Consider the following 17,473-nt stretch of genomic DNA (forward strand, 5'->3'; position numbering starts at 1 on the left):
TGGAGACTGGGTGGTTGCTACTTATTTATTTAATAAATGGGGGAGAAAGCCACTTAAGATTATCCTGTGATTCATAGTCTAGCCTTTGACTGAAATGAGTGCCACTTAGCTCGTTAAGCAAACTAGGTAAATGCCAGTGGCTGTGTGATTTGATGATTTGTGGGGTCTTTGGAATTTTTTACACTGGACCCTGACCACTCTAAAGAAGTTGTCTTTATTCTAAATACTTTGTTAAACTGACTTACCTCTTAAGTTATATCAGAGCTTGGGACTTTCAAATTACCTTGGCCTATAGGAGATTTTGATCTATTTATTCTAAGAGACTATCCAGTCAAGTATTTTCAGATTTTCTTTACAGTAATGGATAATAAAAAGTAAGTTAGTCTTACTTCTTCATGAGTACATAGCATTTATAGACCTTAAGGTCTTACGGTAGTGTTCCATATTGACATTAAACAGTGCACAGTTCTCAAGTAGACATTAAACACATTGCTTTCGTTATCCACAACTTTGATCAATGATCATCTAAAAAACATTGATAATGATATCAATTGAAGAACACCATCCTTCATAGAAAAGTTACCGGAAGGAAAGGTTGCCTGAATAAAATTCTTTACATGAATGGCAAGTTTATTAGACATTGATCACCTCTGTTTTCAATATAAACCATCCTTTTTTTTTTAAGAGTATGCTTGGCCTCTTGCATAGTCTGAAGGCATAAGAAATAACTTTGGTAAAGTGCTGAGATTCCAACACTTTTTAACAGCTGACAATAGCTGTCAAGTCGCAGGCTGTAAAAACTTTATCACTGGCACTGAGTAGAAATAGCCACAAGGGTAGTGCTCAGTTTGCAAATTTTTCCCGATTTTGTTTTTTTTTTTAAATTTTTCCCATTTTTAAGTTGACTAGAATTTGGGAAGCATTTTCTTATTGTAGCATAAATAGACTTAAGATTCTAGCCCTCAAAAACGTCTTTAACCGACCTGAGTAATAATTCTCTTTTGCCTTCCTTTAACCTCTGTCTGTACCGTGACTTCTTTGGAAAATGTATTCCTGTGGTAGTGGGAGAAGCCTGATTAAATTCTCTTTCCCTCTTATTAATAGAAATTCCCCAGTCACGGGCCTTGAGAAATGGGTAAACTGTCGTGAACACAAATATCTTGTATAAAGAAAGAATTTCTCAAGGTCTTTCTCTTCCTGGATGTTTTGAATTGTGCGTAAAGAGATATTGGGTTTGTGCAGGGGCAGGAAATCCAAATTGCTGCTGTCTTCTGTTTGATTGTATGAGACATTTGTGAATTGAGTCAGGTCCTTTTTATACCAATATGGAGGAGAAATAACACATTTTTTATAGTTGTGTACAGTGTTCAACAGAAGGCTTATTTCCTTTTGTATCTCCAGCACTTAGCACAGTGCCCAATATGTAAAAGATGCTGTGTTTCTTGAGTGAATGAATGATTAGCTGACCTTCATGAAGTGCTTTAAATTCCACTTGGTCTCTCTGAGATTGTGGTAATTTGATAAATACATTATTTTTGCAGCAATTTTAAAATTGAATCATGGACTTAGGAGTGATAAGCTTTTGTAGGTACTTTGCTTTCTTGTGTAAGAGATGGTGCGTTTTCTAAAAATTTAAATAGGATGGCCTAATTGCCATCAGCCCACACTAAGGCAGTTGTTTTGGTGCAGTGGAAAAATTAAGAGAAAAAAGAGATTGCCTAACTGAATTAGATTGCCAAAGAACAAAGTGTAATTTTCCAAGTTACAAAACAATCTCCAAATCTCGATATCAGTGTTTCTATTTTAGAATAATAAGTGTTGTCTTTTGGCTTAACTGTAAGCCCCACTATTTCCTAATCTTATCTCCCCTCATAATTCTTAGGAGGAGTTAGTATAGCAGAATACTTATAGCATGGGCTTTGGAACTCAGGCCAACCTGGATTCAAACCCCATTCCCCACTTACTCCTCTGTGACATTGGTCAAGCTATGAAAACGAAATAGTCTGTTTTTCTCATTGTAAAAGGGGGATGATAAAGGGTCCTTGTCACACTTAAGTGAATTAATGTCTGTTATGCACTTAGGCAGATAGAAATGCTGGACACATGTTAGCTGTTGTTATGTGATAACCCCCATATGAGCATTGCATCTTTTTGCCTCTTTGCCTTTGCCTGTGTTGACCTTTTTTTTGAGTATATTTGAAGTTCAAGTTCTTGCCACTTTTTGAAGACTTAGTTTCAGATGCCTCCTCACTGTATTTTCTCTCACTGCCTCATCCAAGTTCGCATAGTGGTCGATCCCAGAACTCACCATGTATCATCGTCGCGTCTGTCTGTCTCCTGCACAAGATCACAAACTCTTTAAGGATAGGAGTATGTTTGTAGTTTTCTCCATTCCTACTGCAGAGTTTGGCACGTAGTATTTAACAGGGCATTTGTTAAATTGCTTAATTGACGTGTACATGGAAATCTTTTATAAATTGTGCAGTGTTAATTAAATGGTAGTACTAGTTTAGGGCTTAATATATGCCTAGCAATGTGCTTGATATGTTAGGAAGGAGTTATTTGGTATTTAAGTACCAAAGATGAGAATATTACCATGAAGCTAATTGAGCAATGATTCCAAGTACCAGACTGTAACATTTTTTATCATCTATGTGTAATTTATTTTAGCAACTTTTAGAACCTTATGTATAAGTGAAAGTTCTGTTTGCTTCCTTCCTACTGGAAGTTTCTTAGATACCAAGTTCAGTCCCATCTTTTAAATTGATTCTCCCCCCAGAATCTTGAAGCTAATTGGTTTAAATACAATATTTTATTTATATTTTATTTTATTTTGATGGCTAAATCTGGATGACTAGCATTAAAAACTTACTATGTCAGACACTGAAGACTTTAATATACTAACTGATTTAAATCCTTATAACAACACTAGTGGATGTAGGTACTATTGTTTTCCATGCTTTATGGTGAAAGAACTAAAACTTACTGACATGGGGTAACTTGTTGTAGATCACAGAGTTGGTAAGTGCTGGATCCAGGATATGAGCCTAGTAATCTGGCTCTGGAGCCTAAATTCATAATTATGCACCTGCCTGCTCTTTTCACTTATTTGAATTTTGTCTGTTTTTTAATTTAATTTGAGGTAATATATATAAAGTATCTAATGTCTGTCTCAGAGTAGTTGCTCAAAAAATGAAAGTTTTATTTCTTCCCTTCTGATGTGAATGATATCACATATATAAGAGATAAATTCAAAGATAATTATATAAAAACAAGTACCGTGAGCATCGTAAGGGTTCGCGCTCTCTAAACCTATCTGAGATTTTTAATTCCTTGTTGCAGCATTTGTTGAACATCTTATTTTAATCCAAGAGAATGTTCTTGCGTGTAAGAAATCACAGAGTATCAGAAAACGGTGGAGAATAGTAGACCTGTCTTGTTTCAAAATTCAGTTTTCTTTTTTGCTGATACTTTGATCAGAAGACAAGTCACTTTTTAAGACTTTTGTGTGAAATTTTAGGTGTGTTTTTTGTTGCTGTGTATGCTTGTCTGTCTTAAGTAACAAATGGTCGTCATTTTAAGATTGTTTTAAAGTCACCTTGCAGTTTGATTTCAGTGGGGATAAACTTGATGTCCAGTATCTTAAGATCCACATAACTTGCACAGTTTTACTGTTACGTAGATTGGAAATTCAGGTCAAATATTTCCTGATTATTATTACATAGAGCAAAATCCTGATGTAGTTTACCATTGTTTTCTTCCTTAATATCAACATTATAGAGTATATATTTATATGATATTTATTATATCAGTATTGGTTCTGTTATGTTTATAGAAAATTTTTAGACTATTTCAAGCTCTATATTTCATGTAAGCACTTTTTATCTTTTTAAAAATAGGTAAATCAACAAACTGGGAAGATGATGGTTGGGGAGCATGGGAAGAAACAGAACCCCAAGAACCTGTAAGTCTTTCTAAATGTACGCATGCTCTTTGATAGTGGCATTTTCCTTTGTAATAATAGTGACATATTTCAATGTTAGGTTGATATTTTAAAATCTTTGTCAAGAATGTTTTTGTGCTTACGTAATAGTACTTAAGTAGATGCCTATTCTTAAGGATTTAATGGCTTTATAGCTAAGTAGGCTAAATGGAGAACAGTTGTTTTAGGATTCTTTCTCCTTCACTAGTTATTCTTTTAGACTCTTTCACTTATTCATTCAACATATATTTGTTAAGTTCCCATCAAATTCTAGTCACTTTTCTAGGTGCTGAGAATATAGCAGTTAGCAAGGTAGACAAAGTCCCTGTATATGTTAGGTGTTTTCACCTCAGAGTAATGGAAAATCTAACCTAAACTGGCTTAAATAACAAGGACATTAATTAGCTCACAGAGAAGGAAGTCAGGGGCCGGCCTGGTGGTGTAGTGGTTAAGTATGCTCTGCTTTGGTGGCGTGGGGTTCACTGGTTCAGATCCTGGGCACAGACCTATACACCACTCGTCAAGCCATGCTGTGGTGGCCTCCCACATATGAAGAACTAGAAGGACTTACAACTAGGATGTACAACTGTGTACTGGGGCTCTGGGGAGAAAAAAAAGAAGAAGATTGTCAACAGATGTTAGCTCAGAACTGATCTTCCTCACCAAAAAGAAAAGCATTAAAAAAAAAAAGAAAGCAGTCAGAGATAGTATGGACTCCTGGGTCGTTTGATCAGGTGATTCAGCTATGTCATCAAGGACTTCAGTTCTTTCCTTCTGTCTGCTCTGCATACACAGTGCTGACTTCGTCCTAAAGCTTGTTCCTCTCACAGGTGTGGTGTGGCAACATGTTTCTTCTTTCATGATCAGAGGGAGAAAAAGACTGGGGATTTAATGACTCTTAGGAGGGGGGAAGAACATTCACAGAAGCCTCTAGGAGACCTTGCCTTATTTTTTCTTGGCCAGAATTGGACCAGATACTCATTTCTCAACTAGCCACTGGCAAAGGATATATTTCCTTCAGTGAATCATACCATCTCCTGGTGTTGAAGGATAAAAGGGTCAGCTTCTCCTGAGGCCCATGGCCACACAGGGAAGGAGTTGATACCTGAACAAAATCCAGACTTTTTTGTGAAGAAGAACGAACATATATAATGGATAGGTCTTCTGATCATCCTCTTCCCAGCAGCTTACACTCTAATGTGGAGAAAGAAATTTTTTTTGGAAGATAGATGAAAAATATAAATGGTGGTAATAGTTCCACAGAGAATTCAAGTGGTCATGTGGTGATCAAGTGACTCTTGTAGATTGGGTGGTCTAGGAAGGCTTTGCAGAGGATGCAACATTTATGCTGAGATCTGAAAGCCAACAGGGAGTCAACGAGGTGAGGATCTGCCAAAGAGCATTGCAGGCCAGAGCAGCAGCTCATGCAAAGGTCCTACGGCAGGAATAGGCTTGGCATTTGAAGGAACGTAAAGAAGGCCAGTGTGGCTTGGCAGAACTGGGACGGCCACAAGATGGGCTTAGAGAAGTAAGCAGACCTGATGGAAGGCTTCGTGAGTTTGGAATTTATTCTAAATGTGATAGGACACCACACCTACCATATTTCTTATTTTTAAAGTTCACCTTGGCTGCTGTTTGGAATAGGTTGAAGTAGGGAGACCCATTAGGAGGCTCTTGTGGTAGTTTAGTTGGTGGCTTGCGTTAAGTTGGTTTAGTGAAGATGAGAAATTGGTGGATTCAGGGTACGTTTTAGAGATGATGATAAGACTTGCCTATGAGTTGGTTGTGAAGGATGAGGAGAAAAAGAAAAAATCAAAGCAAGAATTAACTTGTTTCATCTAGGATGTGGTGTAGAATAGGTTAAGAAAACATAATTGATAAGATCTTGATACTCCCTGAAGTGAGTAATAGGTACCATTCTGTTTATTTTTGTCAATGTTTGAAAATATCTATAATAAAAAGTTTCTTGAAAAGACCCTTCCAGGTATTTGGCTTGAGCAACTGGATGGATGGTATGTCATTTATTGAGTTGGGGAAGACTAAAAGAATATGTCTAGGGGAGAAAAGAAGGAGCAGCGTGTTGTAAGCAGAGCAGACTAATGTAATAGAGATTTATGGAAAAGCTCCAAGAGAGGATTAAGAACAGGAAACCATTTCAGAAGACGTCGAGGAGAGTGGGGGTGTGTTGGCTAGGATATGAAGGAGCTCGAGGAACTTGGTTATCCCGTCACCTCAGCAAGCAAACACCGTCCCTTGCTGCTCCAGTGTTACGTCAACGTGGAGACTCACCTCTGCTCTGTCTCTGCTTTTACTAAGACTGTGACTGGCTTCTGCTTACTCATGATTTAGACTATTTCATTTTGCGTATGCTTGTCTTGGATTCTTTCTCCTCTTTGGCTCACACTCAGAGCTCCTATGAGCATTTTACTGAGTCTGTTTATCACCCTCCATTATTAGGATATTTGGGAAAAGAGGACATAGTGTTTATACCAGGCCACTTCATGGGACATCAGCCAACTTATTAATGCTGCCCTCTGGTCAGGCACCCATCAGCAGTCTAGTTAGCTGTGAGAAGAATGAGGAGGAGAGGGAAGCGGGAGGAGGGATATGTGAAAAAAAGTTTGAAGACCCTGCATGACTCTATGTAAGCAAACCTCTCAGGAGGGGATGTGCTTTGAGAATTTCTCAGAAAGGGATCGTGTAACTCAAGCTACCTTGCATGTGGTGTTGGGTACAGTTACTCTTAGTATTTGTTTTCTCGAATCATAGAGCTAAGTGACTATTGTGAGTCATACAGCAAGCTCCCAAGTAAGTTTGAGGTTTTCTGTAATAGACCTCAGAGACATTGCATGTTCAAGGGGACTCGTGCATTCATGATCTCAGAGGAGGTTCCTCTGGAACCTCCTTTGAGGGACAGTTATTATTAAATATATAAAATAGTGCTGGTGCTGAGTTATGGTATTTATTTACAGACCCAGAGGCCTACATCTTTAAGAGTCCACTGGTACATAGTTGGTTCTTTGTGGAATGGATTTTTATTTGTGAATGATATAGTTTGGGATTTGCGTGTGAGACTAGTTTTCCTTACAATTATCTGCTACATCTTCCCTGATAATATTAAGGGGGTTAGTTTACTGACAGTGTGTCATAGAGCTGCTCTTTGGCTCATCTAACAGTGCGTCTTCCCTAAGTGTATACCCCTCCATGGCCTTATAACCTTTCATGGCAGAAATGACTGCTACTACATGTTGGGGTCCAAGATGCGAGCAGGCCTGAAGTAACCCTCTGTGAATTTGGAGTTTATTCTAAATGTCATCAGAAACCTCATTGTGTGGTTTCTGGGTTTTTTTGATGGGGGGTAGCGGGGGGAAGATTAGCCCTCAGCTAACATCTGCTGCTAATCCTCCTCTTTTTGCTGAGGAACACTGGCCCTGAGCTAACATCCGTGCCCATCTTCCTCCATTTTATATGTGGGATGCCTGCCACAGCATGGCTTGCCAAGCGATGCCATGTCCACAGCCGGGAACTGGGCCTGTGAACCCCGGGCCGCCGAAGCAGAATGTGCGCACTTAACCACTGCACCACTGGGCCGGCCCCTTGTTTCTGGTTTTTAAAGCTCACCTGGGCTGCTCTGTGGATGGGGTTGTAGTAGGCCTTTTTATTAGCTATGCCTCTCATTCTCATAAAGGTCTTGGGCTGGTTTATTTTGCAGTATTTAATTTTGATGTTCCACTCTTCCAGCTGATTCTGGGTGATGTGGACAAGGGTAGCCTGATTAGAATGTATAAGTGTGAATGGACTTCCTTGAAATCTGACCCGTAATGTATGTCATCTTCTCTTTGTTGGTAAGGATATCCTAAATCTAGGGATAATGTCTTTTCACTGTTTCAGTTAAAAGCTGAAATGCGCTTCTACTCATTCTAAAACACACAAAATTAGTTGCCTGTAGATCATTTCTTCATTTGGATAAAATTTGAATATTTACAAATGGCCCTGATGGGTGAGGGTGGCCTCTTCTCTTTTTCTTGATAGATTTGCTCACACTATGGTCTTGACAAATACAGCAAGTGAAACAGTATCGTTAGACCTCATTGACAGCAATTTTGGGTACACTAATCATTCCTAACTGTTTATCATCCCCTGTTGAGCCCTTGTACCTTGTCACGGTCCTGTATACATGGTGAGGGAGAAGATACTTGGATGACAACAAAAGTGGGCCAGGACAGTGATGTTCAGGAGTTATCTGGACGTTAAAGTTATCCTGCTGTGTTTAAGACAGCTTCTCTGAACTTAGATCCTGTCCTCAAAACAAGACAACATCTTTGCCAAGGGAGACTGTTTGGTGAGTGAGAACAAAAATGGCAGTATGGTCCGGGAAAAGAATATGACCTCTGCCTTGCACTGCAGCATCATCCAGGACTTCCCATGTGTAACATCATTATGAGGTTTTACTGAGCAAAGTGTTTTATACTAGGGCTATTGGAAATGTTATTCATCTGCAGTAAGAGACTTCTGTTACTTCTACTATTGTCTGTGATTATGAGCAACTCCAAGGCATAACCAGCTCCAGAGGCATAAGAAGAATAGGAGTAAATTTTGGCAGACGTAGGAAACGCAGAATTACCTGCTCTAGTCAGGGTGTTGTAGGCGCCTACTCAGAATGGAAAGGGAACGTTCTACTCTCCCTTGTGTGGAACAGACAGCAGACTCACAACGTGCCTTCCCGGAGAGTCTCACTGGCAGGTCGTGTCCACCTCCAAGGTGAGCCCAGTATTGGTAGAAGTGGAAAGTCTTGAAGTCACCTGATGTTTGTGTCAAGGCGCTGTAACTGTAAAAACAATGATAGGGCTCTCTACCATTCGCCCTTGGGTTGTGGTTATCATGACCAGCAGAGGAGAGTAAGCTTTTCTTCTTTGTTAGTCTGGCATTAGAGAGATGTTGTGTTTTAGTCTTTAGGAGGCTGCAGTGGCGTGTAGACGAACCACAGATGGAGTAACTAAGAGTAAAGTGTAGCAGCCACTGCCACTGAATGCTGACCTGGAGGCCAGCTGCCTGCTACTGAGTCCAGCAGAAAACTGAAAACTTCAGGGTGTTTTTATCTCCATAAGTCTCTTAGCTCTTTGAGAGTTAGTTTCTTATTTTTATGGAAGAAGAGAGTAAGGGGCTTTTATCATCAGAGAGATTTAGTTCCAGGGGTCTGGACAGGCTTTTTTAAGAAAAGAGAAAGCCTCTTTAGCTTTCTCTCACTTTGAGGTGTCAGCTACAATAAGGGCTTACTGAAGAAAGCCTATTCTAATTCTGTTATCAGCAATAGCCAGCCACGTCCAAGAAGGGATGTGTCTATGACACTGGTAGGCCTAGCAACTTTAAGGATGGCTTCTGCTAAAGAAGGGGACAAATGTCTTTCTCCTATAGATATTTCATGCCTGTATTAGTCTGCTCAGCTGCCATAACAGAATACCGCAGACTGGGTGGCTTAAACAACAAGGATCTGTTTTCTCACAGTTCTGGAAGCTAGAAGTCCAAGATCAAGGTGCCGTCAGGGTTGGTTTCTGGTGAGACCCTTCTTCCTGGCTCACAGATGGCTGCCTTCTCAGTGTGTGCTATGTGGCCTTTCCTCTGTGCACAACGAGAGAATGGCTTCTGGTGTCCCTTCCTCTTCTTATAAGGATACTAGTCTGTCAGATTAGGGCCCCGCCCTTATGACCCCATTTAACCTTAATTACCTCCTCAAAGGCCCCATCTCCAGATACAGTAAAATTGGGGCTTAGGGCTTCAATATGTGAATTTGAGGGGCACGCAGTTCAGTCCATAATAATGCCCAAAATAAAGGATCGTGTCAGCCATAATTCTTATGTGTACAAGTGCGAAGAATAAAGGTAAGGAATTCCTACTTGCCCAAAAGTAAATACACGAAAGGATTGGAAAGGCAAACAGAACAGGCTCTCAAGATGGAAGAAAAGGCAAAACAAAGGTCTTCCTTTCTGCAAACTTAATTTTAAGTGGGCATCATGGCAGATAGCGTCTGGCTTGGGGAAATGGGAAAAGAAGATAGTTGTACTACAATACCGGCTGATGGATGAGCCTGTAACAAATAGTAAATAGCTTTGCTGTATTTTTTCAGTGTTACAAGGGCTTTTAGTTGGGATTATAATTTTTTGCTTTGGGAAAGAAGTGATTAGAGGGAAATATTTTTCTCAGCCTCATGCTATAATGGGAATCAAGGCAGTTTGGGGAGAAGCGTGACGAGGTTTAATTTAATTTTAACTGGCAAGGCAGATTTAATGAGCTTTCCTTCTTTGGTGTATTAAGACCAAAGGTAGGAAGTATAGAATCAAGGATTTGCTTGGCAGTGGTTTCTGGAACAGGAAGCACAGAAGGTTCTGGCTTAAAGTCCTCAGTTAAGGTAGACAGCATGGAAAATTTCCGCTCAAAAGACACTTTGGAATATGCTCCATCTGTTTACAGAAAGTAGTGTAATACAATTTACAGAAGCAGTTACAATCTAGAAGACTAACAGGGAATGAAAGCATGCTGGGCAGATAGAGGCCCCAGAGAAGTGTTTGCTTACAGGCTGAGAAATGGAATATAGCATGACCTGATTAGAGATTCTTAGAGCATTAATAATCTGGAATAATTCTAGAAAATACTTTGCCTTATTTTAGTGTCATTAGACTCTGGTGCCATCTACCACACAGGAGATATTAGCACCAAATTGACCAGAGGCTGAAGGAGAGGGCTCAAGTTATGTTAAGGATGTGCCCTAGGTTCTCCTTGGGTGAGAGGCTAGGGGCTGCAGAGGGTCTCTTTCCTAAGGGTGGGTTTTCATTGAACTTTGGGCCTTTGACTGTTAGAAACACTCATCTTGCCAATGATCTTCCTCTCAACATTAATACAGTTGGGGTCTAGCCTAGTGATTCTCCACTGGGAGCGATTTTGTCCCCTCGGGACATTTGGCAATGTCTGGAGTCATTTTTGGTTGTTACAACTTGGAGGAAGTTGCATCTAAGTGGGTAGAGGCTAGGGATGCTGCTAAGCATCTTCCAATGCATGGGAGAGCCCTCCCAAACAACGAATTATCCATCCTAAAATGTCGGTTGTGCTGAAGTTCAGAAATCTTGGTCTAGCCCATGGCTCTTATTGTGGCTCTGCCCATCTTTCCTTCTGCCCTTCCCTCTTTTTGTTCTCTTAAGAGAACATTTCTTAGTCTGTTTGGGGGGCTTCAAAACTTTTGATCTTTATGACCTTTAACTTGCTTTTAGTAGATTCTGGCGAAGTGATTTGCTAGTGTAAAAAGTGCAGTTAAAGTATTGTTTACCAGAAAACAAAGGTGGAATCTAAGTTGTTCCTGGGTCTTTGGCCACAGACCAAAGTCATCCAGGCTCCATCTTGGTGGCATTATTTATGCCTAAATGTTTAAGAGAGACCTATTGTTAGTTTCTCAGTGTAGTCAGCCACCACTTTTCCTTGCTCTTGTTTATAGTTGTTAATTTTAGTTCAGGTTTGCACTCCTCTGGCATTCCTGCAGGATAGGGTAGCTTCTGTTACTTTTGACTTGGTGTTGGGCTTCTGGTCTTCTGCCGGGGAGGGAGGACAGTGATCTGACTGGGCGGGGTCGGGGAAGGGATCTGGAAACCTGACTGCTGTTACTAGACACACTTGCAACCAAGCCTCCTGGTTTCAGCCACATCTTTGCCCTCCTTTCTGGAGGGACCTGCACCAATTCCTAAGCCTGTTGGCAGTTTTGCATGCAGCTGGGGTTGCTCCTCAGCCTTCCTCTCCATCAGTTTAGGAGCTATAAAATCAGTTACCACTTGTCCATCTGCTTTCTAGCTCTCAACACTGTGGGTTTTCTCCTCTTGTTCTTTTTGCCTGTGCTGGGTTTTACCTTTAAACAAACTCTTTTACAGCTGTTTTAGTGGAGTTGAGAGTGTTGGGGAGAAGGAGAGTAAAATTCATGTGTTTAATTTCTTGCTTTCTGTGAAAGTCCAGATAGATTTCATTTTTACATACAGTTCTACCTCTTGCTTTTTCCATTTAATGTAATTTGGAGGTTTTTCCATAGTGCGTATACATGTAAATTGTCTAGTTTTTTAAGAAAGGATGCTAAATATTTCATTGTTTGGATAGATATACTGTGATTTATTTGACCATGTCCCTGTTGAGAGATATTTAGTTTTTGTTCTTTTTTTCTTTTCTTCTTCTTTTTTTTCTGTCACAATCAATGCTGTAATCATTTTTACATCTACTGTGCATCTTTGGTTACACATGAGAGTGTAGTGTCACGATTGAGAGTCAGACTGCCTGAATTTCTGTCCTAGCTCTGCCACTTAGTGACTATGAAACTGTAGGCAGAGTTACTTCACTTCTCTGAGTTCTGTTACTTCACTCATAAAGTGGGGCTAATAACAATATCGAACTCATAGGATTGTTAAGAGGATTAAATGAGATGTACTTAGAGTAGTACATGCAACATAATAAGTGCTCAATGAATGTTAGCCATTCTGATTTTCCCTTTAGAATAAATTCCTAAAACTGGAATTGCTAATGTAAAAGGTATACATATTTTAAATGTCAATGGAAATTGTTGAATGGTGCTTCCAAAGGACTGCCCCAGTTTGTATTCCAGTCAGCCGCATATGAGAGTGCCTTTCTCTGTTGTGTTACAGAAATAAAAACAGCTCTGAACCAATTTGTTTGTATCATTGACTGCGCTATTGTTTATTTTGTAAAAATGAAATATTTCTCTGTATCCGTATTTTTATCAATATTAGGAAACAAAAGACTATGAGAGAATGAGTGTGTGTTTTTACAGAGGGCTGCTTTTCTCAGGTATTCTTTGAAATTTTTGACCCCTAGTATGTTATCAAACTTTAATCTTTGCTAAATCATATCAGTGTGACATGGCTTTTCAGTATTTTAATTTGTATTTTTAAATTTATGAGTGAGGTTGGTCGTCTTTTCATGTTGTTCAATTATAAATCATTTTGGAGAATGTGTACTATAATCTATTTTTTTATAAATACTAATAGCAATTTAAGGTCCATCACATTTGGTTTAACTATTAGATCTCTTCTCATTTATATTAAGTGCTAATTGTTTCTTGTTTACTAGTCTTGTTTATCTAACTCGATGATAAAGTTTTGGGGCAGGAATTGTATGGTACTTTCTTTTATCCCATGGCGCCTAGGGGAGCACGCAGATTTAGTATTTAATATTAAACAGTTATTCAGAAATAGAGAAGTAAGCTTTTTAGGTTTAGAGGTTCATTGTAATTATTTGTGAAATGAATTTTTTACGAGTGATGATGAATTCGTTCTGTAAAAATGACGCACCATTGCAGAAAATTCAGGTATCGCAGAAAAATGCAAAGTAAAATAATCTACTTCCCAATGTCTAAAAATAATCATCATTATTAACTTTAAGGAGTTGTAAATATAGGCATTTTGCTATGGCTATATACAGGTCAAGTGGTTGGATGAATGGGCACACAGAAAATTCTATAAAAATGGGATATTATATATACAATTTAAAAATAAATAATCACATAATTAGTCCTGCTTGAATTGACAGTTCAAGTAAAACTGTAAGAGTTACTGAATTATAATTACTTTTCTCCCTAACCTTAGGAAGTTAATTTTTAAAATTGAGATTTAAGTTGTAGGTTTTTGTCACTAATTGTATTTGTAAAATTTTTTTCTTTGGGTTATCTGTAATCATTTTAGAAAGAGGTCTTGCCTTGCCCCATTTTAATTTTGAAAAGGCCTTAAGATCTTTCATTTGAGAATGTCAGTCTCTGGTCTGGAAAGTGGCACAGACCAGTACTTTTTGTCCTGTGTGAGATAGGACTCCAGGGCTCTGCAGAGGTGCTGTAGAGCTTCTGTCTCTGCTTTTCTGTTTCATTTGTTGAAGTTTTGTATAAGATTTTGTTAAGAGTAAAAAGTCCTGCTACTAAAAAGTTTGAGAAACATCAATGTTACATATGTTGACAGCAGTCTAGAAAAACAAGAAAAACCTATTTATATAGTGTTGCTTTTGTGTTTCAAAATTGCTGAAGCACTTATGTCTCTTGGTTTAAAAAGCGTAGATGACTTTTATTTCTGTGATTTAGATTGAAAACTGCTGAGAATTACTGTGAAGGTACTAACAGCCCCTTGATTATACTGGATTTTACTAGTACTACCATAATGTGTAAATGTCCGTGAAAGTTAGCACTATGACAGTGACAATATAAATTGCAAATGATAGACTAATTATACTAAAGTTGAAAGCTTTGAAAAACTATTCATGCTATTTCAATGGCTATCTAGTCACCACAGTAACTGATAAACCAAAAAGAATTTGCTACTGTGTTTGCAGAGTGATAATTCACCAGCCTCTATAGTGACCAGCTAGAATTGAAAGCCTGGTTAAATTACTGCAATTTTACTGTCTAATATGTTGTGAAAGAATAATCACTTAACAAATTTGTGGGCTTAAAATCAAAAGAAAGAAATTTTAAGAAATATGTGGTATAGCCCTAGTTGTTTAGGAAGAATTCCTTTTTGTAATCCACATTGGTAGCTTCCCTATTTGTGTGGATTAAGAAAAATTTTTACTCGTCTCAGTTCAAAGAAAAATCCTTGAAGTTTAGGCCACACGAAAATAAAAATCATGCTTCCGACCAGCCCCCCCTCCCCCCACGGGGGTTATGTTTCATGGCTAATGGATGCATTTAATGTTAACTTTGGTAGCTAGGTGGGTGCCAGTTTTTGTGGAAAGCCAAGCTGGTACTGTTTTTGCCTTTTGTGAATTTTACACCTCACTTGGGGAATTAACCGCCTTGTCAAATGATGGTATTATTTTAGGATCAGTAGCTTCAAGGGAACAGTCTTAGTGACTGTGGGCCCTATTATTGTGGGGGAGGTTTTCAGAAAACCTCATTGTCAGGCACATGCCTTTATGGTACAAAACAAAATGACCTTGCATCTTGTCAGCCAACAGATCTGTGCTGATGCTGTGTTTGGCTTCACAGAGCGTTTTTTTAGTCCCTCTTTCCTGCCTGAGCTTTCGCGATGGGAATTGGAAATCAGGCTTCGCTGTAAAACCCAATACTAGTTCGTTGCCATCCAGCCTGGAGAGTGGATTTCTCTGTCTCTTCTATACCAACACTTTTGTCCAGTTACTTGTGCTTGGACTTGAGGCCCCCCCTGAAAAATCTGAGAGGAACCCACACTCCTTATTCTTGGTTTGTGTTTCTGCTGTGAGCCCTCCCCTGCGCCCTACCCTGGTGTTTTGAGCTGCGCCCTGACCCCAGTCTAAGTTAGGGCTCACTGGCCCAGCCCTTGCCTTGCTGTACCCTCTATTGCCTAGAGCAGTGGTTCTCAACCAGGGTCAGTTTGCCCCCCAGGGCATATTAGGCAAAGTCTGGAGACAGTTTTGGTTGTCACCCTGGGGGTACTACTGGCCTCTAGTGGGTAGAGGCCGGGGAGGCTGCTGAACATCCTGCAGTGTACAGGACAGACCCTCCAATGAAGAACGACCCTGCCCAAAGTGTCACCAGTGCTGAGGGTGAGAAACCTTGGCTTAGAGCGGTGTATTTCAAACTGCGTATCGTGACTTGTGGTGAAATCAGTTTACTGTGTCTTGACCAGCACTTTTAAAATAATGAAATAGAATTAAAAAATTTTGGAGTCATCCCAGTTTGTCAAGGGAAGGTATTATTTTGGGTAACTTTTGTCTCAGTTTTGCGAGGTGGGGAGGTGGTTAGGAGGAAGCAGGGGAGGAAGTGGCTAAATCAGTTGGGATGTAAAGTCATTTTTATTGCTACTAGTTGAAGTTTTTTTGAAAGTTTAAAAATGTGGACATTTGAGGAGAGCAGATATGACCAGTTAGCTTCACTGCTCAGAAAATCCTTTGGGGACTCCCGGGTCCTTCAAGATGACTATAAGCTCCTCAGCACAGCGTATTCGAGGTCTTCGTCACCTGCCTGCCCTGCAGGGGCATCTTGTACCTTTCCACTGTTGGACTTTGCTTTGACAGCAGCTCCTCAAGTGGACTCCCTTCCCTCTAGGCCTTTGAGTATGCTGAACTCAAGGTTTCCTAGAGAAATAGGACGCAGGGGGCTGGTCTGGGAATATTTCCTCTGCTGAGAATGTCCACCTCCTCTTCCTCTCTCCTGCCATGCCCTGTCCCTTTTATTGCTGGCTGCTTTCAACTTTATCAGCAGAACTTAGCTTAGAACTTCCTTCCAGTAGGAAGATTTTTTTCTGAAACGGACACTCCACCCTCCCAGTCCCAGTCTGGTCTGCTGACCCTCCCATGTGCCGCCCTGACTGACTACTGTGTATGTATCCATCTGTCTTCCCAGAGGATGGAAGAGCATGAAGGACAGGGACTTTTTTTGTTCTTGTCTTTCTGTCCTAACGCATTGCTAGCACATAGAGGTGTGAGCCCTTCTGGAGCATTTCTGAGGCAGTGTTGTGCAGGACAGATTAAAGCAGGGTGAGAGAAAGATGTGAGCCCATTGAGGATCCAGTCCTCCTCAGGGATTCTGACCCACAGGCCATTTCCTCATTCTTCCTCTTATTTGTATTATTTGTCCAGTCCCCTGATTTTAGAGGTAAGGAACCGGAGTTGCTAAGGAAAGAGTCCAATATGAGTATATGTTGCTTCAAATTTATTACCTATGGCATTCATGTGATTAGTGACAATCCACTTATTCTTTCCAGGCCTTGGTTTCCTTTTCTGGACAATGACGAGTTCGAATCAAATGATCTCCATGGTTCCTTCCATTTCTTTATAAGATTATATAATCCTGTCAGCTGGTGAGAGAGATGGTGACGTGTTTGAGGGATAGACTAGCAGTTCCAGGCTCTTTGATCACACCGGCTTGTGTCTACTACTACAATTTCTTAGTGAGTTAATTTATTGGTTTAAAAAAAATTTTAGAGGCTGGCCTGGTGGTGGTTAAGTAGTGGTTAAGTTCATGCTCTGCTTCAGTGGCCTGGGGTTAGCAGGTTCAGATCCCTGGTGTGGACCTACACATCAAGCCATGCTGTGGTGATGTCCCACATACGAAATAGAGGAAGATTGGCAACGGATGTTAGCTCCAGGACAGTGTTTCTCACCAAAAAGCATGCCTTTAAAAAAAAAGAATTTTAAAATGTTTCTTATTCAGCTAAACCAATGGTTCTCAACTGTGGGTATTTTGTTCTGCAGGGGACATTTGGCAGTGTCGAGAGACATTTGTGGTTGTCACATCTGGGAGAGTGTTGTGGGTATTTGATGGCTAGAGGCCAGGGATGCTGCTAAGCATCCTACAATGCACAGGACAGCCCCCACAATAATCTTTCAGCCCTAAATGTCAATAGCGCCACGGTTGAGAAACCCTGAGCTGAACCATTAAACCACCAGTAAGGTTTTAGTACTTGCAAGGTAGAGCTTGCTCTTATGTTTCTTACCATTTCTTATACTATTCATGACCCTTTAAATTTGATAAATACTCCATAT

The 17,473-nt window shown here is 39.9% G+C and overlaps 1 protein-coding gene across 1 annotated transcript in view; it reads left to right on the plus strand.

Moving 5' to 3' along the window:
• The window catches only part of RAB3GAP2 (RAB3 GTPase activating non-catalytic protein subunit 2), a 100,446-nt gene that overhangs the window by 14,887 nt on the left and 68,086 nt on the right, over nt 1-17,473 (plus strand). Inside the window, exon 2 of the mRNA XM_014838706.3 lies at nt 3,900-3,964. Coding sequence (XP_014694192.2) covers nt 3,900-3,964 — 65 coding nt within the window. The remainder of the gene's footprint in view (nt 1-3,899; nt 3,965-17,473) is intronic.

This window comes from Equus asinus, chromosome 30 (assembly GCF_041296235.1).
Source record: "Equus asinus isolate D_3611 breed Donkey chromosome 30, EquAss-T2T_v2, whole genome shotgun sequence".
NCBI lineage: Eukaryota > Metazoa > Chordata > Mammalia > Perissodactyla > Equidae > Equus > Equus asinus.